Consider the following 20,230-nt stretch of genomic DNA (forward strand, 5'->3'; position numbering starts at 1 on the left):
TTAATTGTACGTTAATATCGAAATTAAATGCAAATGCAATAAAAAATTATAAGAGAGAAAAAGAAATCCATTGAATTGAATTAAGTATTTCAAATTGCCAAACTGGCAAGTTGTTGCAAGTTGCTTGTTATTTGTTTAATGTTGTGGCCAATTTAATTCTTTGCCAGAATGTTAACGCCACGCAAAAGTTGTGCAATGTGCATTGGAGACAACAACTTTTGCCAGCTAATTGCTTATGTGTGTGGTGGCGACACCCGGAAACGGAAATGTTGCCACGCACGCCTCCTGTGCTCTCCTCCTCAATTTTATGGCCATTTTCCGTTTGCACGTAGACGCTAAATGTTTCAATTCTGGCAGCTCAATAAGGCAATGCAGACGTTTAATGGCAAACGCAGCTCTTGGCTCTTGTTGTTTTCCAAAGTGTTTTATCTACACGAAAATTTTTCAAATGCCTTTTCGTGTGTGTGAGTGGGTGTGTGTAGGTGTGTGGGTGTGCGAGTTTGTGAAATTGCAAAGACAACCGCTTTGGCTTTGCTATCAAATATTTTTATGCCTTTTGGCCAAAAAGCAAACAAAATTAAAAACGAATTTCAAATGCTTTTGGACAGCTCAAAAATGCAAATCGCATTTGCTGGCACACAGGACAGACACTCCACCACCCACATTACCCACAACTCACCCTCACTCTCACCCCCCTCTGGGTCCCTCAAGAGAATTGGCCGTGGCCAAGTGTGCGCTGCATACTTTCGGGCGCAACATGCAATTAAAATGCAAAAAAGGCCATAGACTGGCGGAGCCTGCAGCTTGCCCAACCAAAACCAAAAGACCAAAATCGATGCAATGCAAAGTTGAAACGGAAATACCAGACCCCATCGACCCCTCTAGCCATCCGTCTGCCTGTCCGCCCGTCTGTCCGGCGGTTGTCTGTGCAACGTCTGCGGTTAGAGCAACTTTAGCAGTCGCCATTTTTGTGTGTGTTGTTGTGTGTGTGTGCGTGCGAGTGTTGATTTAGCGTTAAGCCGTTTGTTTGTTTGCTTTCTTTTTTTGCATTTTGTCAACATTCTTGGCAAAGTTTCGACTGTTTTCAGTTTTCCAAAAAAAAAAAAAAAATAACGAAAATAAACCTGTGACTGGGTACACATTCGAAAATTTTTACGATTTGTTTTGTTTTTGTAGTTTTGATTGATTTGGTTTGATAAAATTTGCTGATACTTTTCAAAAGAATGCGAGGTGTTTGGCTTAAGGCTGATTAAATTTGGTTAAGATCATGGTACAGCAGTAGGTTGTATATATGTTAATGCACCTCGCATCCTTTGAAACGAAAAAGAAAGGGACAAGGCCATAATTGCTATTTGTATTGTGGACTGTTGCATTGGTTGTATTGGTTTGGCTTATTTTCATTTTTATATTCATGTAATTTATGTAAGATATCACTTTTAAACCTATAAACTACTACTTTTGTTTGTTATAACTGCGCTTCATCTCTTAAGTAAATTCGTTTTGCTTGCTTTAACATGTGTATCACGCGATCCTAGAACTATATAATATTTAGATATATGTATGTATATATATGCATGTGTATAGAATAATGTACTTAGACTTAATCGTTGTCTTAAATGTGTAAATCTTATGCAGCATCAATGCTGATGGCCGTATCCTAGGGATGCTTTGTATAATTGTTCAATGGCATCTCGTTGACATGGGTGTGGGCCACTTCCTTGGCACGTTCGTGTATGGCAATGTCCATGGGTGCACTAGCTGGTTTCTTTTGGGCGGCAGCTTTCTGGGTCTTAAGCTACAAAGGGCAAAAGTAATCAATTCTTGGTCTTTTTGGCATATAATTTCTCACACTTACCCTTTGAATTGTCTTTTCAAAGTCTTGATGTGGTTCTGGTCGTTTCATAGTACTGCAACCCCTCAAACGTTCGTTGGTCTGTAAGGACAAGAATATACAGTTATTCAGACAAGTTGAATGCAAAAATTGCCTTGATAGTATTTCAATAGTGCGTAATTTTCCTAAGAATTACTTATATACTTGTTGATTGTTAAATTCGATTATATATTCAGTTGGAAATCTCAAATTTAGTTGTTAAACAAATAATAATTGGGAATTTTCATGTTTTTTGTCCAGAAGTTTCTAAGAGTTATCAAGTGAACCGATTTCCCATGTATTCTGCTCTCTCTTTTTCTTTCTCAACTCTTGCACTCCCACTCAAAATCTTCCTCTTTCCGTTTTGCGCTCTCCCAAACAAAAAGTGCAAGCACTCTCTCACGCTACCTCTCACTTCTTCGCTGTAGCCAGACTCCCACACACATGCTTCCTCTTCCCATTTTGCACTCTCCCGATCAGAATGTACTCTCCCACGCTACCTCCCACTCTTACGCTGCAGCTCTCACACTCACACATGCTTCCTCTTCCCATTTTGCACTCTCCCGATCAGAAAGCGCAGTCACTCTCTCCCGCTGCAGCTGCCTCACTTCCGCATGCATGCATATGCGACCGTCACTAACTGAGAGAGTGATAGGGAGAGAGTAATTCTTGCACTTTTACCGCGCATTGCAGTCGCTGGGCGTATAAAAGAATTCGCAGCTGAGGGGGTGCGGGCACAACACCGCTCATCAGTTGTGGGGGCAGCATTGCCCCGTTCGTTTGCCGGCGTCCCTCTTGCAAGTTACGTAGTCCGAACTACGCACCTGTTCGTGAAGTTTTTCACTGGTTAAGTAAATAATTTTATTTTATTTCTTCTAGATTCATTTTTAATTGTTGGAATTAACGACCAATTTGTTTATTGGCAAATAGTTGGATCTCAAGCCGGACACATTTTCGACATTATTAATTTGTTATTATTATTTTATTAGCACCTGCATTTCCAGTGGTGAAATAAAAACTTTTTGAATAGTGGAAGTTGGTTTGTGAAATTTGGAATTCGGTAAAAAAAAGGGAGTTATAACTACTTAAGAAAAATAATTCACTACTTCAGAAATAATCTTTTGATTGAGTTATTGCGTTTATTCAATATTTAAGTAAATAAAATGCTTTCTTTTGTTTTTTACATCAGTTTCAACTCGCCCAGCTAATTAGAGTTTCATCTTAAAGGTAAACTAAACTAAAAATAATTGCGTTTGCCACTTTTATTTTGAAAATTAATAAATTTCTGTGTGTAATTTGAATGACAGCTCCCCAAAATTTAGCACTCAGGATTCCCCAGTGTCTTTATTTACGGACAAATTGTAGCCCATGATTACTTCATTAACATAGCTGAATGGTTGGCTGGTTGGACGAGTCTCAAGTAGATGGGCATAAAACAAATCGACACCTTTAAACAAAAGCACTGAGCAAAACCGCAGACCAAATGCTTGACAACAACAAAAACAAATAAGGAGAAAAAAAGAATATCGAGCTAGCAGCATGAGATAGACCCCGGTTAAAATGAAAATGAAAATGTCAAATGAAAAACGCAGGCCAGCCAAATAAGTATAATGAAAGACCAACAGCAAAATTTCCCTAAAGCAACATTTCCGCCATAGACCGCATAATGAGAGCAAAACAGAGTTTAGAATTATACATACGCGTTTTGTGACCTTTTGCTTTCCATGTTGCCGGCTAGCTTCAGGCCAGGCCGGGCCAACTCCATTCGAAAGTCTGTATCAGAGATGGAGTCACAATCAGAATCAACGGGGGAGAGACAGAGATAGAACCCACAGCCGGAACCATGGACAGAGCCAGGAGCCAGAAGCCAGAAGCCGGCAGCTGTTGCCACATCGAAAGGCGAATAAGACCATGGTAAAAAGGTAATGAGTGCCAAAGGACAAACACAAAAGAAGTTGTCCCAAACACGGTGCACAATTGTCGCCAGTGCTTAGCCCAAGTCATTTTGTAAATTGACCACAGAATACGTAGAAAAAGAGAGAGAGAAAGAGCTAAAGGGAATGAGACGAGTTTTGCCGGAGAGTTTGTTCGGTGGCTCTGGCTGACTCAGAATTCACAGGATAGCGGCAAATTGTGCTTAAATATTAAATGAACAGAAGCCCGAATAAGGTTGAAGACACAAAAAACAAAAAAAAATAAAAGCTACGACAATGGACAACCGTACAACAACCGTAAAAACACGAAAAGTTATAAACTCTCTTTGGACCTGGACGAAACACATACACAAAAAAGGCCAAAAAGAGAAAAAACAACGAAACTGAATCACAAAACACTTTGCCACGCCTGAAATAATAAAAACAAATACAAATAAGACTGGCAAAAAAAAAACGAAACCCTACAAAATAAAAGGACAATCGTATGCCCCCCGGATGGCAAACCGCAAAGAGCAAACGCGTCAAGGTGCAAATGAACGAAACTCCCAGACCAAAATAACCAAGACCTGGACGTGCTCAGGACCTCAACTCCTGTCCTGTCCTGCCCTGTCGACCAACTGCAATTTGACATCGACAGTTCATACATATCTTGCTGGGCATCTGAGCAGAGAGCCAGACATTTGCATCCTGCAGCAGCAGCAGCACATGTCCTAGCATCCAGCCATTTGCAGTCCTTTACTCATTCCCTTTTGCTTTTTTTGCTCTGATTCTCACACTATTATTGTCCCTCTGATCTCTCTTGCCTCACCAGCCTCTGGGCTGGCCAAGTCAACGCAATTAATGGTAATTGCCTTTTATCGGCTTAGCCTTGATAAGGTTTTTCTTTCATTCTTGTCTCCTTTTTTTTGCATTCTCCGTTTTGGCCCATTCCCTTCTATTTGGCCGGTAGTTGTTTGTTTCAGCTAGTCAACTTTTCTAGTAGTTCGCTCTCTCTCTCTGTTTCCCTCTGTTCCCCTCTGCTGCTGCTGTTATTTTGTGTAGGTTTACGCGGTTTTTATATTTTAATTTAATTTTATAAGTAACCACCATCTCACCCTGTTGGCCAACCAGCCACCTACTAACCACGTAGACAATCATGGTTCCAGGACAAAAAGGACTTTGAAAAGTTGTCCATTGCAAAAATGAAACATTAAACAGAGCGTTGAAAAAGTTTTTGTTTTGAATGTAGATGAAAATACTTTCAAATTGTTTGCATTGGAATTATAGAAGTTTTTGGTAAACGAAAAATTATTTGGCAACAAAAAAAAAACAGAGATACGCAAGAGTGGGAGAGAAAAGCCAAATTAATTTGATAGGCTAGTATCCTTTGTGAAGTATCCCTTCAAAATGAAATCCATTCTTGTGATAAGCTGCTTACATTTATTAGCCACTCAACTGTCTAATCGCTTTGAGATAAACAAACACTACACACTCACCTTCAATTGCATGCCTTCAGTTGCGTTGAGCTCGTCGCCACTTTGCCTCAATCCCTGCAGGAAACGGGCAAATACCGTGCGCCTCTGTTTGTGTTTATTTCGACCCTCTGAAAGGAGGAGGAGGAGAGGAAATCAAACCAAGCTTAAGCAAATAGAACATCAAATCGTGTCTCTCAATCGGTTTAAGCAAAAAACCAAAAAAAAAACAAAAACAAGAAACAAACATTTAATTGAATTAAAAGCCATAAAAACCAAAGAGCCGACCACATGTTACCCACCATTCCACCATATGCATCCCTTGGAGTTCCCCTCTCTTACCTGTTGCCGAAAAGTCGTAAAAGAAATTGGTTCGCGCTCCCGGATAACTGTGCTGCATGCCATTCAGATTCAATGCCGACTTGGAGTCGATGGCATTGCGAGCCATACGATTGGCCAAATCGTTCTGCGTGTAGCTGTATATCTCGTTCTCCTCGCGATTCGACAGACAACTCGATGGCTGCACATGCATAATAAACGAAATGAATTAGAGCCCGACTACGATTACATTACGTTTCAGTTGCTACTACCAAGCAGGCAAAAGAGCTGCTCACTGATTAGCTCGAGTCGTAAAAACACACTCGGCCGTAAAAAGTCAAAGTTCACTTTGCTTACCAAATACTTGCCAGGCACATAAAGTGGCTGACTGTGGCTGGTTGGCATTACCGAAGAGCTAACAAGACCACCACCACTACCAGAACTAGTAGCACTTGATCCGCTGGAGCCTCCACCCATACGACGTGTTAGCGTATGCCCCGTTGAGATGCGCACATGACGCTCCTTCCATTTGGATAGCCGCACCTGTTCGATGGCATCGAGAACATCCTCGTATGGCATATTGATCTGTTTGCTGTAGTGTGCGGCAAGTCCTTCCAAGTAGCCACGTTTGCCCTCCTGCCAGATGAAAATATAAGAGTAATACTAACTATTTTAATCATTTGAAATCATTTGAACTAAGGCCAGGGTCAAATGGGTGCTCCACTCCTCCCATTTGAGAGACGCACACACAAGTGTTAATATCTTCCGGTAATTAACGTAAGGTTGCCACTTAAATATGTGTCCTGCTTGACATTCAAAGCGGTCACTGAAGCGACATACTAGTCCCACCAGGAGCCGAGTGAGAGAGAGAGAGAGCGCGTATCTATTGCATGTTGCATCTCTTTTTGGCCCGGCAAATTCATTTAGCTTCACATTCATGTAATGCGCATGCAAACATTTGTGCTGAAATGCAACTTGTCTGCAGCTGTCAGTCAGTTGAGATTCAAGATAACTACAAACACATACACACACACACACACTCACTCGTAGACATATACACAATTGCACACACAGACACGTCTGTCTCATCAGCGCAAAGTGCAATTAGTTGAAGTTGGCGCTCGCGTCAACATGGCCCAGACAGAGGCAAAGCACCCAGAAGCTAACAAGTCTCAGTCTGCCAAATCCCCCCTTGGCAAATGTCTCTTGGCCCATCCTCTCTCTCTATCTCTCTCTCTCTCTCTTCAGAGTCCCACATGGAGCGCAGACACCTGTCGGGCATTTGTATGCATCTTTACTTGACTGCATTTTCATTTCGTTTCGTTTCTTATGTGTTATTTTGTTTGCACATTAAAGTTACATTTCAATTTGCACATACGCAACATGAAATAACGCATACGACACGTTTGCCACAAAAAACTGTTGCCAACAATTGCAAATATTTGACTACATTTTGGCCAAACAAACTATGTATGTTAAGTGCAGGATAGCAAAACTTTCAGAGATACGGCCCAGAATGTAGACAACAACCAAATAAAAAGACAATTGCTAATTAAAATGCAAAGCCAGCCACTGTTCCTCCACTGGCACCGTCTATGCAAAAAGTTTTCACACATGCCCACAGAAAGACACTTCGGTACAAGGTATCAACAACGTTTCCTGCTTTATCATCAGAATGCACACTTCTGTTTCTAGCCGAGCCTGCTGATGACTACAGGAGCGGCACGCTCGTCTTGCCAGGATGCCTGCCTGCCTGCATAATAAACTGCTGATGAGTGCCAAAGTGCCAAAGAAGACTCTGGCAAACTCGGCACAACATTATGCGTGCTCAATAGGCACAACTGCCATGCCTACACTCCTACCTACTCCCATTTTTTAGGACATTTCTCATCTCATTTGCTTTAATGCATCTGCAATGCAATGCAATAGGATTTTTGCTCTTTGACAATTTAAGTTTACTTTATATTTACATGGCATTTCTTACAAAAGCGTCCAAAGCGGCCATGAACCAGTTGCATGTTTCCATCAGGCACTATTAAAAGCAAAAGCCAGATTGCATGGATAAAAATGTTGGCTAAAAAAAGCACCGCTTGACACACTGGCTTAGCAGTTGCAGCAAATGCAAAAATATGTGGCCATAAAAACGTCATTCTATATGCATTAATGTCATGGATTTACGCATAATCGTAGTTATAAGTGGGGAATATACAGATAGCAGGGCTTAGCCCTAGGAATTTGCCATTCAAACACAATTGCAATCGATAAATTAGGTCACCTTCCTTTCCAACAAAGTAGTCGCAAAGGGGGGGTTCGATTTTTAATTTGTAGAACGCATTTGATGGACTTGGATGTCAATTTTTGAGAAGAATATTTTTCGTGAACTATACGTAATATGTGTCTCAGTCCTAGCAAAACCAAGACGTAAGTTTATTTGAAATATCAAACACTTTTTTTATGAATTCTCTCAAGAAAGTTAAGTGCATTGTCAGACCTTTCAGAAGACCAAATGACTCATTTTGTATTTTGAATAGAAAAAATTATTCGTTATCCACAATCGTTTCCATAATCCCCGACGGAAAACCTTTTAGTATTGCTTCAACAGGAGGATAGATAGATAATACATATGTATATATTCTCAATAGTTGAAAGAGCTTTTTATGAATTGATAACAATAAGATTTAATATATTTAAGAAATCATTCGCATTTTATTTATATAATACAGCACCCTTTGTGGCGAATCTAGTGTTGTGAAAAGGGGAAAATTTAACACCAAACTATAAGCAGTTCAAGACCCTGGGACGAAACCCCTAAAGTATGCAATAAGCAAATCTAGACATTGATTTTTTAAACATTTCTATGGACTGTGGTTTAAAAATAATTATTAGACGCGATTTAAGTTACAAAGCAGATGAAAAGTTACAAATTCATTTAAAACAATGAATACTTTTTTAGCATATGGCATACCTTCGGGCCACGTTCCTCTATTTCGGTGATCTGCAACCAAAAAATTTAATCAAAAAATATTTTCTAGCAAATTCCAACCAAAAATTCATATAGATAATGCCACATAATGACAAAAATGTTGCTGGAATTGCAACTTTGTCGATCATTTTTGTGGTAGAAAACCCAGTGGGACTGAATGCTCACTGTCATGGCACATGGCAAATGTACAATTTTATCTCTAAACTGCCAGCATAACGAACATATAAACCAAAAACAAAAACAGAAAAAAAAATTGTATAAAACAACCGCAAAAAAATAAACAAAATTAATGCAATGCAAAGTTATTTGCCAGACCAGAAAGCGACACACATACACAAAATAAACGGGAACTGAGCCGAAAACCAAATGGCAGCCACCCGGCGGGCAGTCAGTTGGTTGGCCACTCGGTTTAACTAAATTAAAATCGTGTTAATTTCACATTAGAGCGCACACAGTGCCAAGCGTTAGTTAGTTGCTGCCTGCCCCCATTGCGACGTGGCCATTACAACAAAAGCTGTGGCTGTGACTGTCACATGAAGTTGCAGCAACAACAACAACAACAATAAGAACAAACAACTAGTGGCGAGAGCTCCCCGTGGAGAAGCATGCAAATTGCCGGATCCAAAATAAAAGATGGCAAGATAAACCTATGCTGGTCACTCACTCACTCACCGGTGTGGAATAAGGATGTGCGGTAAGTCGAATGCCATCCGCTTCGAGATGCCTCTTCATTACAGCTTCCAGCTCTTTCATTGTCACCGGAGAGTCACAATCCGAGGCAAGGATCTCATTGCTGTTGCTCAGAGCCTTCGGATCATTGATCAGGACATAGACAATTGCCGCACCCTTCTCGCGTAGCATGCGCACACTTTTCAGGAGTTTGCCGCGATGCGAAAGATTATCCACACCAATGGCATCCAGATCGATTTCGCCAATCTGCTTGCAGATCTCCAGCTCATCGTAGCCATTCTCCAGGAAACTTTCGCCATACTGCACCAGACCGATGGTGCGCAACCACTCGCAGACGATGTTGTGGTGCGGCATATTCGCGTATCACGTGGCTACAGCCGGGCCGGCAATATCCAGCGGTGCGAATGAGACTTTGAGCGTGTGGCGTGGCTTTGAGGTGCTAGCACCAAATCCACCCAGGGGTTCGGGATGATTGCTGCTGCTGGCGGCACTGCTGCAACTACTGCTAGATGTTGCCTTCATAGCCACTGCAAACAGAGAAAGAGAGAGAGAGAGAGAAAAGAGGAGTTTCAATTAGATTAGTTTAGATTCTTGAAGGACAACACAGAAATACAAAGTCTAAACTTCCGTTGCCCATTAAAGTATGCTATATCTTGGCAAGGCACTCGCCTAGCAGTTTTGGGCTGAAGAATGGGAGTTATCATATCAATTTGTGTTAATAGCAGTCATTGTTCACTCTCATAAATAGGAAGGATGGACAGGTTGAAAGACGGCCAGCCTATAAGCACTTAATGATAATGCTCGGTCATGTACACGGGCCACTAAAACACTTGAATATGTTTAGCCCCGGAAGCCACTCACTTGCATATGAATAAGCCACTTAAAATGACAGATGGACTAAGAACACACACACATAGAGAGACAGAGAGAGAAAGCTCTAAGAGGCTGAGCATCGCCCCAGGTCACAGACAAAAGACAAAAGGAAGTCGTCGTCATCGTCATCATCCAACTATTTACAATGCTCCTTCTCTTTTTGGATGGACAGTTTGTCCTGTTGTCCTGTTGTGCCTGCAAAAATATTTTTGCTTGTCGAAAAATGAAATGCAAATGGCTGCTGGCTGTAGAAATATTGTCATGCCATTTCTACCCGCCCATACCCAATTGCCATAAACACTCGTCTGGCTTAGACCAGGTGGATAGTCCACTCGTACCAGACATCCCTCATCCTTCAAGAGAAACAACTGTGATTGCCTCTTGCCTCTCAACGGATTCCGAAATGAAATTAAAGTAAATTCTCGGTCAAGAAACCTAACACATAAGCATAATGAAAATAATGTGGCTACAGTTTTCCTCTCACATTGCTGCAGCTGTCATTAAGTGGAGTGTGGTCTGGTGACAATGTCCGGCACAATGATTTATATACATACATATATCTGGGGGAATTTATATTTCGCCTTGTCTGTTTGCCTTTATGTTTGCTCTGGGTGCAAGTGAGAGAACTCTAATTGACTTTGCTTTGCTCCATATTGATAAACACATGCGAAACAAAATACCAAATTCAAAAGCATTTCATAACGTTCTTAAAACACAATGAATGGAGCGTAGAAAACAAGCTAATTGAGAGGGATCAAAATGATGATATCAACACATATTTAGAATGCCAACAATGGTCATTAATGTCATCACCTTGTGAACAATCTGTTGATTCAGTTTCATTAAAGATCTGTTTTTAAATTAATATCTTCACAAGAAATTTCTTTTTTTGGATTTAAAAATTAACTTTATTCACTCGTCACATTATTCCTAGACTTAACCCATATTTAAATGAAATTGGGATGAGCTATTTCCATATCTTTACATAGTATTGACTGCTTGAAACTATCTAAAACTTTTACTACGCCACTGGCAATTGTTGGCCAACTGCTGCAACTCGGCAGCTGGAAATATTTTGCCAACCAAAAACTTTCTGCACATTGTTAGCATAATAAACACATAATAAAATGCGAAAAGGCAAAATCAGTAAAGTCAATTTTCAAGATGTTTTGCATACGCAGCCGTTCCGTGGCCATTGGAAAGTTTATTTACGAGCCAAGCCAAGTGAGCCAGGCCAAAATGCAGGTCGAAAAGGCTACTTAATGAATGTGTCGCATGTACAAAAGATAGATTAAATATAAGTGCATACTCACACATAGATGCATAAGAGTTTGTCAAAAATTTGAATAAATACAAGGGTCATATTAAAAGTAATCACAAATACAAATATTATGACTCATAATAGAGTAATATCAAGCTTTTTCTTAAAAACAATCCTAGAGAAAACTTTATTTTCATAAAATTAATAAAGATTAGTTATTGAGCATAATAAATAGCTATATTCAACTAGCAGGTGTATGAAATAGAGATTAACTATAAAGAATATCTCAAATAAGGCAGAGTATAGAGTAGATAATAAGCAAAGATATTTTAAATGGGCATATGACTCCTCCTGAACACACTTCTTATAGTCACTTTAACTTGAAATACATGAAAAATGCACTTAAAATCTATAGATCGATATTTATTTGCTATTTTTTGACTAACCCTCGTATATATTCATATCAAATGAATATAGTATAGCATACGCTCAGGCGCTCAATGTAATTACATGAATGTTAAATCGAAATTTGCATATGCCACAATCTGACTCTCCGATAAGCGTCTTAAATTTTCAATTTCATTGTTTATTAAGTGCTAAATAATTGTTTATGTGCACGTGCATAATAGAAAGAGACAAGCAGCCATAAAGACAAAAAGAGACACACATACATACATATACACATATATATAAAGATAGAAACAAAATTAAAGAGAAGAGAGGACAGGGACAAGGCGGAATAATGATCAAAGGCGTTTCATTCTCGCACGATTTCCGTTTGTAATTATTGTGCAAATTTTATACAATTTCCTGTAATGCACTCCCCCTAACAAGTGTCCCTTGCCACTTCCCACTTGGCCGCAAGCTTATGAGATTTCCTCCACTTTATTGCATATGCAATTAAAGCATTCATTGTGTGGCAAGCTTATGATTTGTGATTAGGGTTTAGCCCAACGCCTTTGAGGTGTAAAATTTCATAAATTTTCAACGCTCATTTTCACAATATTTTGCACATTATAAATTTATGTATTGCAACTAATTGTGCCACCTTAACAACAAAAAACTATATTAAAATCTAATAAATTCTTTGCTTAATAATCCTCATATTAAGCAAATGTTTATACTATCTAATACTATGGTTTTTTTTTCAAAAATAATTTTGTTTTCATATATGTATTTAAGCTAGGCCAAGTAATTAATTTTAATATGAAAGCCAAACATGCGCTCTAACAATTGTCATATAATTTGCCGTCTAGACAGTGGAAATTTAGTATTTTCAATTAACTGCAAAGGCCCCCAAAGCCAGAAAAAAACAACAATGCACACACATTCACACACACACTCGCACACAAAAAAAGGCTCATAATGCAAGGAAGTTTGAGGCAGAGCTGGATTCAAAACTGGCTGACTGCCATGTTGACACAGCACGCTAAAACAGAATGCAACAGAAAAAATACATTAAAAGGACTCAAAAATTGGATACCGAAAGCTATATACTCTGTATACATATATCAGAGACAATAAAGAAGATATTTACCAAAGAGATAGTTATTGCAAGGACATATTCAGGACCGCATAGAATAAAGGTGGGCCCTAAGGTCGATCCCCAAGGTAGGCTTAATTAAAAAACTAAAAAAAAAAATTATGTATATAAAACTATTTAAATAGATATTTTCCTTTTGTCCTGTGGTGAATCTCAAATGGGGCCCCTAAAATTATGCAATCAGCAACCATAGAATTTGCTTTTGGAAACATTTATAGAAATTTTTGAATGTACTACGAAGTAATCATTGTAATTTTTTAAGTTACATACAAAGCAAATGAAATGTTTTTAATAATATTGAACACATTGAATACTTTTCCATAATATTTTATACTTTAAAGAGCAAAGTATCCCTAATTTGTAGCTCAATAAGTTTAATTTCAGTATATTTATTTAAGAATGGGACTTTTAGTTGGTGGTAGCAGAACCTTAAATATTGACCCAATGAATTTTCATTTTGAATATTTAAAAAATAGTTAATAACTTGAACAAAAATATATGATATGGTTCTCGACTGCTAAACTTCTCGAACAGCAAATTTGGCATCTTTCAAATAGTTTTTAACCTTTTTTATAAAGAAGTAAACATGCAAAAATTAAGTTTGTTTCTTTAGCTTTTAGTTAGCAGATTAGTTTAGTAAGTTATATTATCTTTAATCCGTATGACTCTGAAAAAGTAAGTGTTCACTATAGGTATTATAATTTATTCTAATGGCTTAGAATTTTAGATTTGAAACAAAAAACAGCTAGTGTTACAAACCACTAGAAAAGCCCCAAGTACTTGCCGCAAGTGTATATGGAAAGCGTTAAAAAGAAGCCGGCAAGTTTTGAACACTCCATGGAAAGCCGTTTGCAGCCTTGGCCATTGAATAACAGGGGCGCAGCAGCAACTGGTAGGCGAATACTCAAGGTTGCCAACAAAATTGCAAGCAGCTAGAGGCACTTTGAACAGCTGGCATTGGCATTGGCATTGGGAGTTGTTTGGGTTTTGGGTTGGGGTATGGATTTGAGTTTGGGACATGGGCTGAAGTTGGTGTGGTGTGTGTGTGTGTTTTTTTTTGTATTTTAATACGTGTGGCAATGTCACTGCACCTGACGCTGCACTGGCAAGAGTCGCACTCTCATTGCAATTCCCATTCCCAAGACCCGCAGCAATGCTACGCACTTGCGGTTGTTGATGGAAGCCTTGCAAGCGACTCGAGTGGATGTGGATGTGGATGCGCACCCTCATGTTGGATGTTGATGATGGTCTGCTTAACAAAGCGTGTGATGTTAACGGCTTCGATTTCACTTCTTTTTAACCATACCCTTTCCCTCCCTACCCATGGCCCATGCCGTGCCGTGTGCCGCATGCGTTTTTTCTTTCGCAATGACTTAATTGAAATTGCATTTGCTGCGTTTGTTTGCACATAATTGCAATTTGTTTAAAATAACATAAAAGTCAAGTCAAGGACTTAAAGAGAAGTCAGCATGGTATGTGCAGTTAAAGATTATTTTCGAGATATTTATTTTTATTTTAGTCTCCCCCTTTTTTTTGTGTGGCTGCGGTTTGTGGTTTCTGATGCATAAAAGGAGTATTGTGAGATGAGGTGAAAGGAAGCTTTTTGTGAGCTGCATCAGATTAAAAATGAAACTAGTCATTAGGTAAAAACTATTCAACTCAATTTCTCTAGCAATTTGAAATCCTTCTATTTTAGTTTACAATTTAAATAAAACACTTTGTTAGTTAGTCTCTCGTCTAAGGGGGGATATATTCACAGAAGCAAAGATATTGTAAATGAATCCAAACGAAGAATCTAATTGGACAGTGCTGAACAGGAGCGGATTTGCGCTGCAATTTATATTTAACAAGCTTTACCTTTATTTAAATTGTACATACACATGTATGTTGTTAAAATTGAGTATAAAGTTAAAAAATTTATGTAGCTAATACCTGAAAAGTGTGACGTGAGATCTTTGAAATCTCGAATGACTCATTTTGGTTTTTCAATATTTGTATTTCTTTTAAATTGGAAATTCCAATGAGTTTCTAAAGTAAATTTCAATGAAATTTTAAAGTTAATTATATCAAAAAAAATAATTACTTTTATTATTTACGATAGGATTCAATTTTATGGGATATAGCTATTATACTACTTTTTACAAGGACTGGCCATCGGCTTAGACAATAACTACATTCATACATTAGCCAGGGTCTCGAGCACGGATCCTTGAATTCTCAATTAAATATTTTATATCCTTATTGAAGGGATATAAAAAGGGCATACGCTTTATATTTAGAGTTTAGATTTGTATGCTTTTAAATATATAATATTTTTTTAGAAACAAATGTATTATTATCCTTATTCTTACGCTATATTTTTGTTTGATATCCTGTTAGTGAAAATTCTATTATCTTCGTGACTTATTTCCCTTCGTTTGTTCAAGTAAGAACTTCAACTGAGTAAACGTAAGAATTAAGCGGCAAACGTTGTAATCAAATGGTTTGGCACTTCATTTATTAAGATTTCGCTAAGCCGATGAAGATAATTATCGCATGGCTGGCCACTTGTTCGAATGTTCCAGAGACCGTAGATGAGAACACGACCAGAACACACGCAACTGGACGATGGTCACACACGCACAATTATGCCATTTGATTTATGTGGCATTTGGTTCGGCTTAGCGGCGTTTCGCGACGCCGCCAAAACAATAGCGAACGGATCCGAAAAAAGTGGCGCGCGAAAATGGCCGGCAAAAAACGCGGAAACTATGCGCCACAAAAATGGCTAGCAAATTGCCAGCGATTGCAGCAAACTGGCGGGACAAAAAAGTAAACGCAGCCGTTTGTTAGCCATACACATTGATTGCCGGGGTGTTTAACACAAAAACGAAAAACCGAAAAACGCAACTAAAAAAGAAAGAAATGAAAGCAAACTAAAATTTTACTCGCACGTTTTCTTGCTCTGCCTTGGCCAAAAAGAAGGCGTGCGCGTATCGGCAGCAGTAGGAAAAAATGCAACCAAAGTATGCAAAGCACGCGAACGTACTGCCAGCAAATGCAGCCCATAGCCCATAGCTCAGTCGAGAAGAGAACACGGCGAACTTCTCGAGGAAGGCCGCCGCCGCCGCTGCCGCCGCCGCCGCCGCACCGTTAACGTTAATGCCAGTCTGCCTATGCCACTACCTCTGCCTCTCGAAGAGCCAGTGAGTGAGTGTGAAAGAGAGAGCGAGAGCGTGAAAGGATTGGGGAGCGGCAGCAGAAGCTTTTGCAAACGTTGCAAGTGTTTGTTGTAAGCGATACCCAGGACGCAGGCCGGGAGGGAACCCACAGCACAGCGCAGAGCACAGCTGGGGAGGGTTTTTTTTCTTTTTTTTTTTTGTTGAACCAGGCAGGCAGCCACCCCGAAGCCTAAGTGCAGAAAGTAGGTGAGGCAGCCACATGAGGCAGGCAAAGCGACCAGACGAAGAGTGTTTACCTCAGCTTAGAGCTGACGCTCTGTCAGACAGTCTGGCTCTCTGGCTGCGTCTGCGGCTCCGTCTCTGGCTATGGCTCTGGCGTAGGCTCAGGCATACAAAACATGAATGAGTTGTGAAGCAAATGAAGTGCTACGACTCGTCAGTCGAGCCGAGTGCAACCCGCAGCGTATTTATAAATATATAGCTGAGAATAAAAAGTGGCATAAAAATGCATCCCAGCAAGAGACGCCGGCAACACAACTCTGCAGCAACAGCAGCAACATCCGCAGCAGCAGCAGCAACCGACATCGACCAACGTGCAGCAGACGTTCACAGGCTATCATGTCACCGCTGCCGTCCTCATTTGTCTGTTTGCTGCAAGGTTTTTTTTTTTTTTTGTTTTGTTTTACTTTAATTTCTTTTCTTTTTTCGTTTTTGTGTTTTATTGCAGACAGCGAGACAGACAAACTGGCAGACGACTGACAGGCAGTTTAGTTTCGACTGCGACTGGGCATATTTTGTGCTACATCATCATCATCATCATCTCTTAGCCATGGATGATGACACATGCGAATGACTGCAAATAAATATGGGATGGGTGATGGGGGAGGGAGGTGGAGGGAAAGAGGTTGTGAGGCAAATGGTCGCCTACTTGGTGAATGTTTTACTTATTCTGCTTCTGTTGCCACCCACAGGCTGCAGCAAAATGTTGCTGATGGTAGCAAATTTTACAGTAGCATCAAAACTGAAGTTGAGTGGCAACTAACTGTAGTTTGATGCAACTCATAAAGGGTTTCCACCACAAGCAGCGACCTTGAGTAGTTTACAACAGAAAGCATTTAAAAGTTTCCAAATACCAAAACTTATTTACGAAACTATTACACAATTTCAAGTCAAAACTTTAATTACATTTTGCACAACAGTTGCGACATAATTTCAACCAAAGGAATTTGATAATTCTCACCCTGTATTTTAGCCTATGAACTGTATTTAGTCTCTGTGACTAAATATAAACATATGTATAGATACATGTGTATCTATTTTTAGTATGTATATACAAAAATTAATCAAAAGAAAATTACAAAACAAAAGCAACAAACGAGTGAACAAGCTGAAGCTCAACTCGAGACGAGTTGAGACTAAAAACAAAAAGCATGGCATACTTATAGGCGCGGAGCACGTATGTACTTAGGGTTCGCATGCACATACGAATTAAAAAGGAAGGTTTCAGCATAAACGTGCTTTAAACTGTAGCCTAGTAGATAACTAAGCAAAATCACACTAAATTATCTCTACATAAGTAATTATAACTTTTCCTGTTCATATTTCAAATTTCATCCTATTACAAAGAAATCGAAAATATATTTATATCACGGACAGATCCTTTAAATAATATTAGTTTGTTTATATTTTCTAAATAGAAATTTTTGTAATGTTCATCTAAATTTAATTAATTTGTATGTGACTTAATTCCAATTAAAATGAATATTATTTCTAGATATTTTTCTCTCTGTGTAGCCACATACGAATATGTCCCTTGAGTTGTCAAAGCTTTCTGCCTGACATTTGGAGCGTGAGCATATTATATAGACAACCTGTCTACACAAACACACACACACAGACACACACACACACACACACACAGAGACACACACAGAGTCCTATCTATAGTTGATATATATCATTGTAGTGGACTCTAGTGTATGCAATCTGGGCTGGTGCCTTTAGCAAAAGTTTTATCAGTTTTGTTTTGATAGTTGACTCCTTGCCTAAGCCTATTAAAGTCGCTTGAGTTGCACAACTAGCCAAGGACTTTGCATTGGGCGGGTTTCCATGCTCAGCTCAGGTTTAGGTTTAGTGTTTTCTATTTTTTGTTTTCTGTTTTATTTTTTCTCTTGTTTTGTGTCTCTCCGCCCCCCACGCCTTTTGGGGCAAATGATAGGCCCCAAAACACAAGGGAGCTAAGCTCTTGTTGCTCTGTGCGGCTGTTAATTATCAGGAGGTGCTCGTTAGTGAAGTTCTCGACGTTCTTATTCACTCTTATTCCCGCTGTTCTGTTCTCGGTACTGAGTTTACTCCTTTCTCTTTCTCGTTCTAGTTCTCTTTCTCTCGCTTTAGCTCTCGGGTTTATGCTGTGTCTTTATTTCGGTCTGCCTTCCTCTCTATATGCTGCTATGACTGCAATTTTCTCAAGAAGCCGCACTTAAATGGCTTCCTATGCGGGTGCTAAACAAAAGCAGCAGCCACACACACGCACACATATCTAAGAAATTCTGCATATGTTTGTGTGTGTGTGTGTTGGTTTGTCTGTGACAGTTAAAAAAAAAAAAGAATATAGCAAAAAAATCGCAGCTATAAGTCGTAGCGGTGGTTGAATGTTGGTTGTTGTTATTTCTTTTTGTTTTTGCTGTATTTAGCTGCCTCCTTCTGTGTCTTGCAACGTGCAAATGAAAAAAAAGAGTTGCAAATTTCAGACGCTGCTGCTGCTGCTGCTGCCGCTGCCGTTGCCTGTTGTCGTTGTTCTGCGCAACACATGCGCCATTATGCAATTGATTTTTTCTCATTTTTTGTTTGTTGTTGTTGTTCTGGAGTGTTTAGCATTGTTGTTGTTGTTGCTGTTGCCATGCTAGGTAAGTACTTAAAGCTTTACTTTTTCATTTTCATTTTTACTTGATATTTTTTTTGTTTTTTTTTTTTTTGGATAAGTCGAGCTGAAGGGGCCATAGGTCATTCAACTTGGGGGCAGACTAATTTGCAACTGGCTGCAGGTTACGCCTAATTAGAAAGCCCCAACTAAAAGACTGAAAGTTATGTGGACCAAGGCGTTGAAAAGCCAACATCAGAAAGGTGTCTAAAGTGACGCTTTATATGGCATGGAAAATGGGAAAAATACACACACACACAGACACACAAACACTCGCTCGCTCAACCAACTGCAGGCAGTTTCTATGCATCACGTAACGCGTGCCCTATCTCATTTCATGTTGCATACAATGAGGCGCAACGCGGCGCGGCTTTTAACCCTGAATGCAATGCTGCAATGAATGCAGCTGCAACATAAAGACAGACAACTCACAGACACACCCACACCTCTATACTCCAATTACACATACATTTATGTATGTTTGTATATGTTTATGTAAGCCGATTCTCTTAGCTTCCCCTTTCGCGTTATAGAGCTGAGTCAGATTGCGTATACGCAACATTGGCCACTTGCATTATTAAGCGTCTGTTTGTGTCGTGTGCTGTGATAAGCCTCAACAACTTGGCTCCGTCTCCAGTCTCCGTCGCAGTCCACATCTGCATATTCATCTGTGCAACTGTGCAACTGCATTTCCCGCTTTAGCCTTAGCGAATTGTGGGGAACGCGTGCAATGCGTGTGTGCCCTGTTTCATTCATTGTGAATGTCAAGTGTTGGCAGTTGGCTTCCCAAGATGGTTTTGTTTGACGCCTGAGCAGCAATGACAACAACAACAACAACTACAACGAAAACGACAAAGACGACGACGACGTCGACATTTGCTGTGTCAAGTGGAATTCAAGTGCATTTTACATGGCGCGTCTTTGATTGGCATTAGCTTGCATTGCTCCCTCTGACTCTCTCTCTCTCTCTTTATGAAGAGTCATATTGCAATGAAGACAAAGATGAAAATGTCAACTAACTAGCATTTATCATAGGAAATTCAGCTAGGATATGAAAGAATTATATGCTGATTTCCTTTTTCTCTTTTGCTTCTATTTGAAGAATATGACAACTAATTTTTTCTCATTCCTTAGAAAAGTTATCATTTTACATACTTAAAAAAGAATAAGCAGGTAGGCAATACTTCAAAGCACCTTTTTATTTTGAAAAATCGCAAAACCTTTAG

General features: G+C 39.5%; 1 protein-coding gene across 2 annotated transcripts; it reads right to left on the reverse strand.

Moving 5' to 3' along the window:
* Positions 1-1,345: 1,345 nt before the first annotated feature.
* Positions 1,346-15,809, reverse strand: LOC6650490. 2 transcript variants are annotated; one of them, XR_006954467.1, is made up of 8 exons: positions 15,275-15,809; positions 9,229-9,773; positions 5,931-6,209; positions 5,598-5,775; positions 5,280-5,386; positions 1,856-1,933; positions 1,595-1,795; positions 1,346-1,537 (listed from the first exon to the last, which is right to left on the reverse strand). XR_006954467.1 is itself a non-coding variant. In XM_002073667.4 (7 exons), the coding sequence occupies exons 2-7, from the start codon at positions 9,598-9,600 to the stop codon at positions 1,658-1,660; spliced, it is 1,152 nt and encodes a 383-aa protein (XP_002073703.3). In that variant the 5' UTR covers positions 9,601-9,773; positions 15,275-15,809; the 3' UTR covers positions 1,346-1,657. The 2 variants fall into 2 exon arrangements, 1 of the variants encoding a protein (XP_002073703.3); XM_002073667.4 differs by having other exon boundaries at positions 1,346-1,795.
* Positions 15,810-20,230: the final 4,421 nt, after the last annotated feature.

The sequence above is a fragment of the Drosophila willistoni genome, chromosome 3R (genome assembly GCF_018902025.1).
Source record: "Drosophila willistoni isolate 14030-0811.24 chromosome 3R, UCI_dwil_1.1, whole genome shotgun sequence".
Lineage (NCBI taxonomy): Eukaryota > Metazoa > Arthropoda > Insecta > Diptera > Drosophilidae > Drosophila > Drosophila willistoni.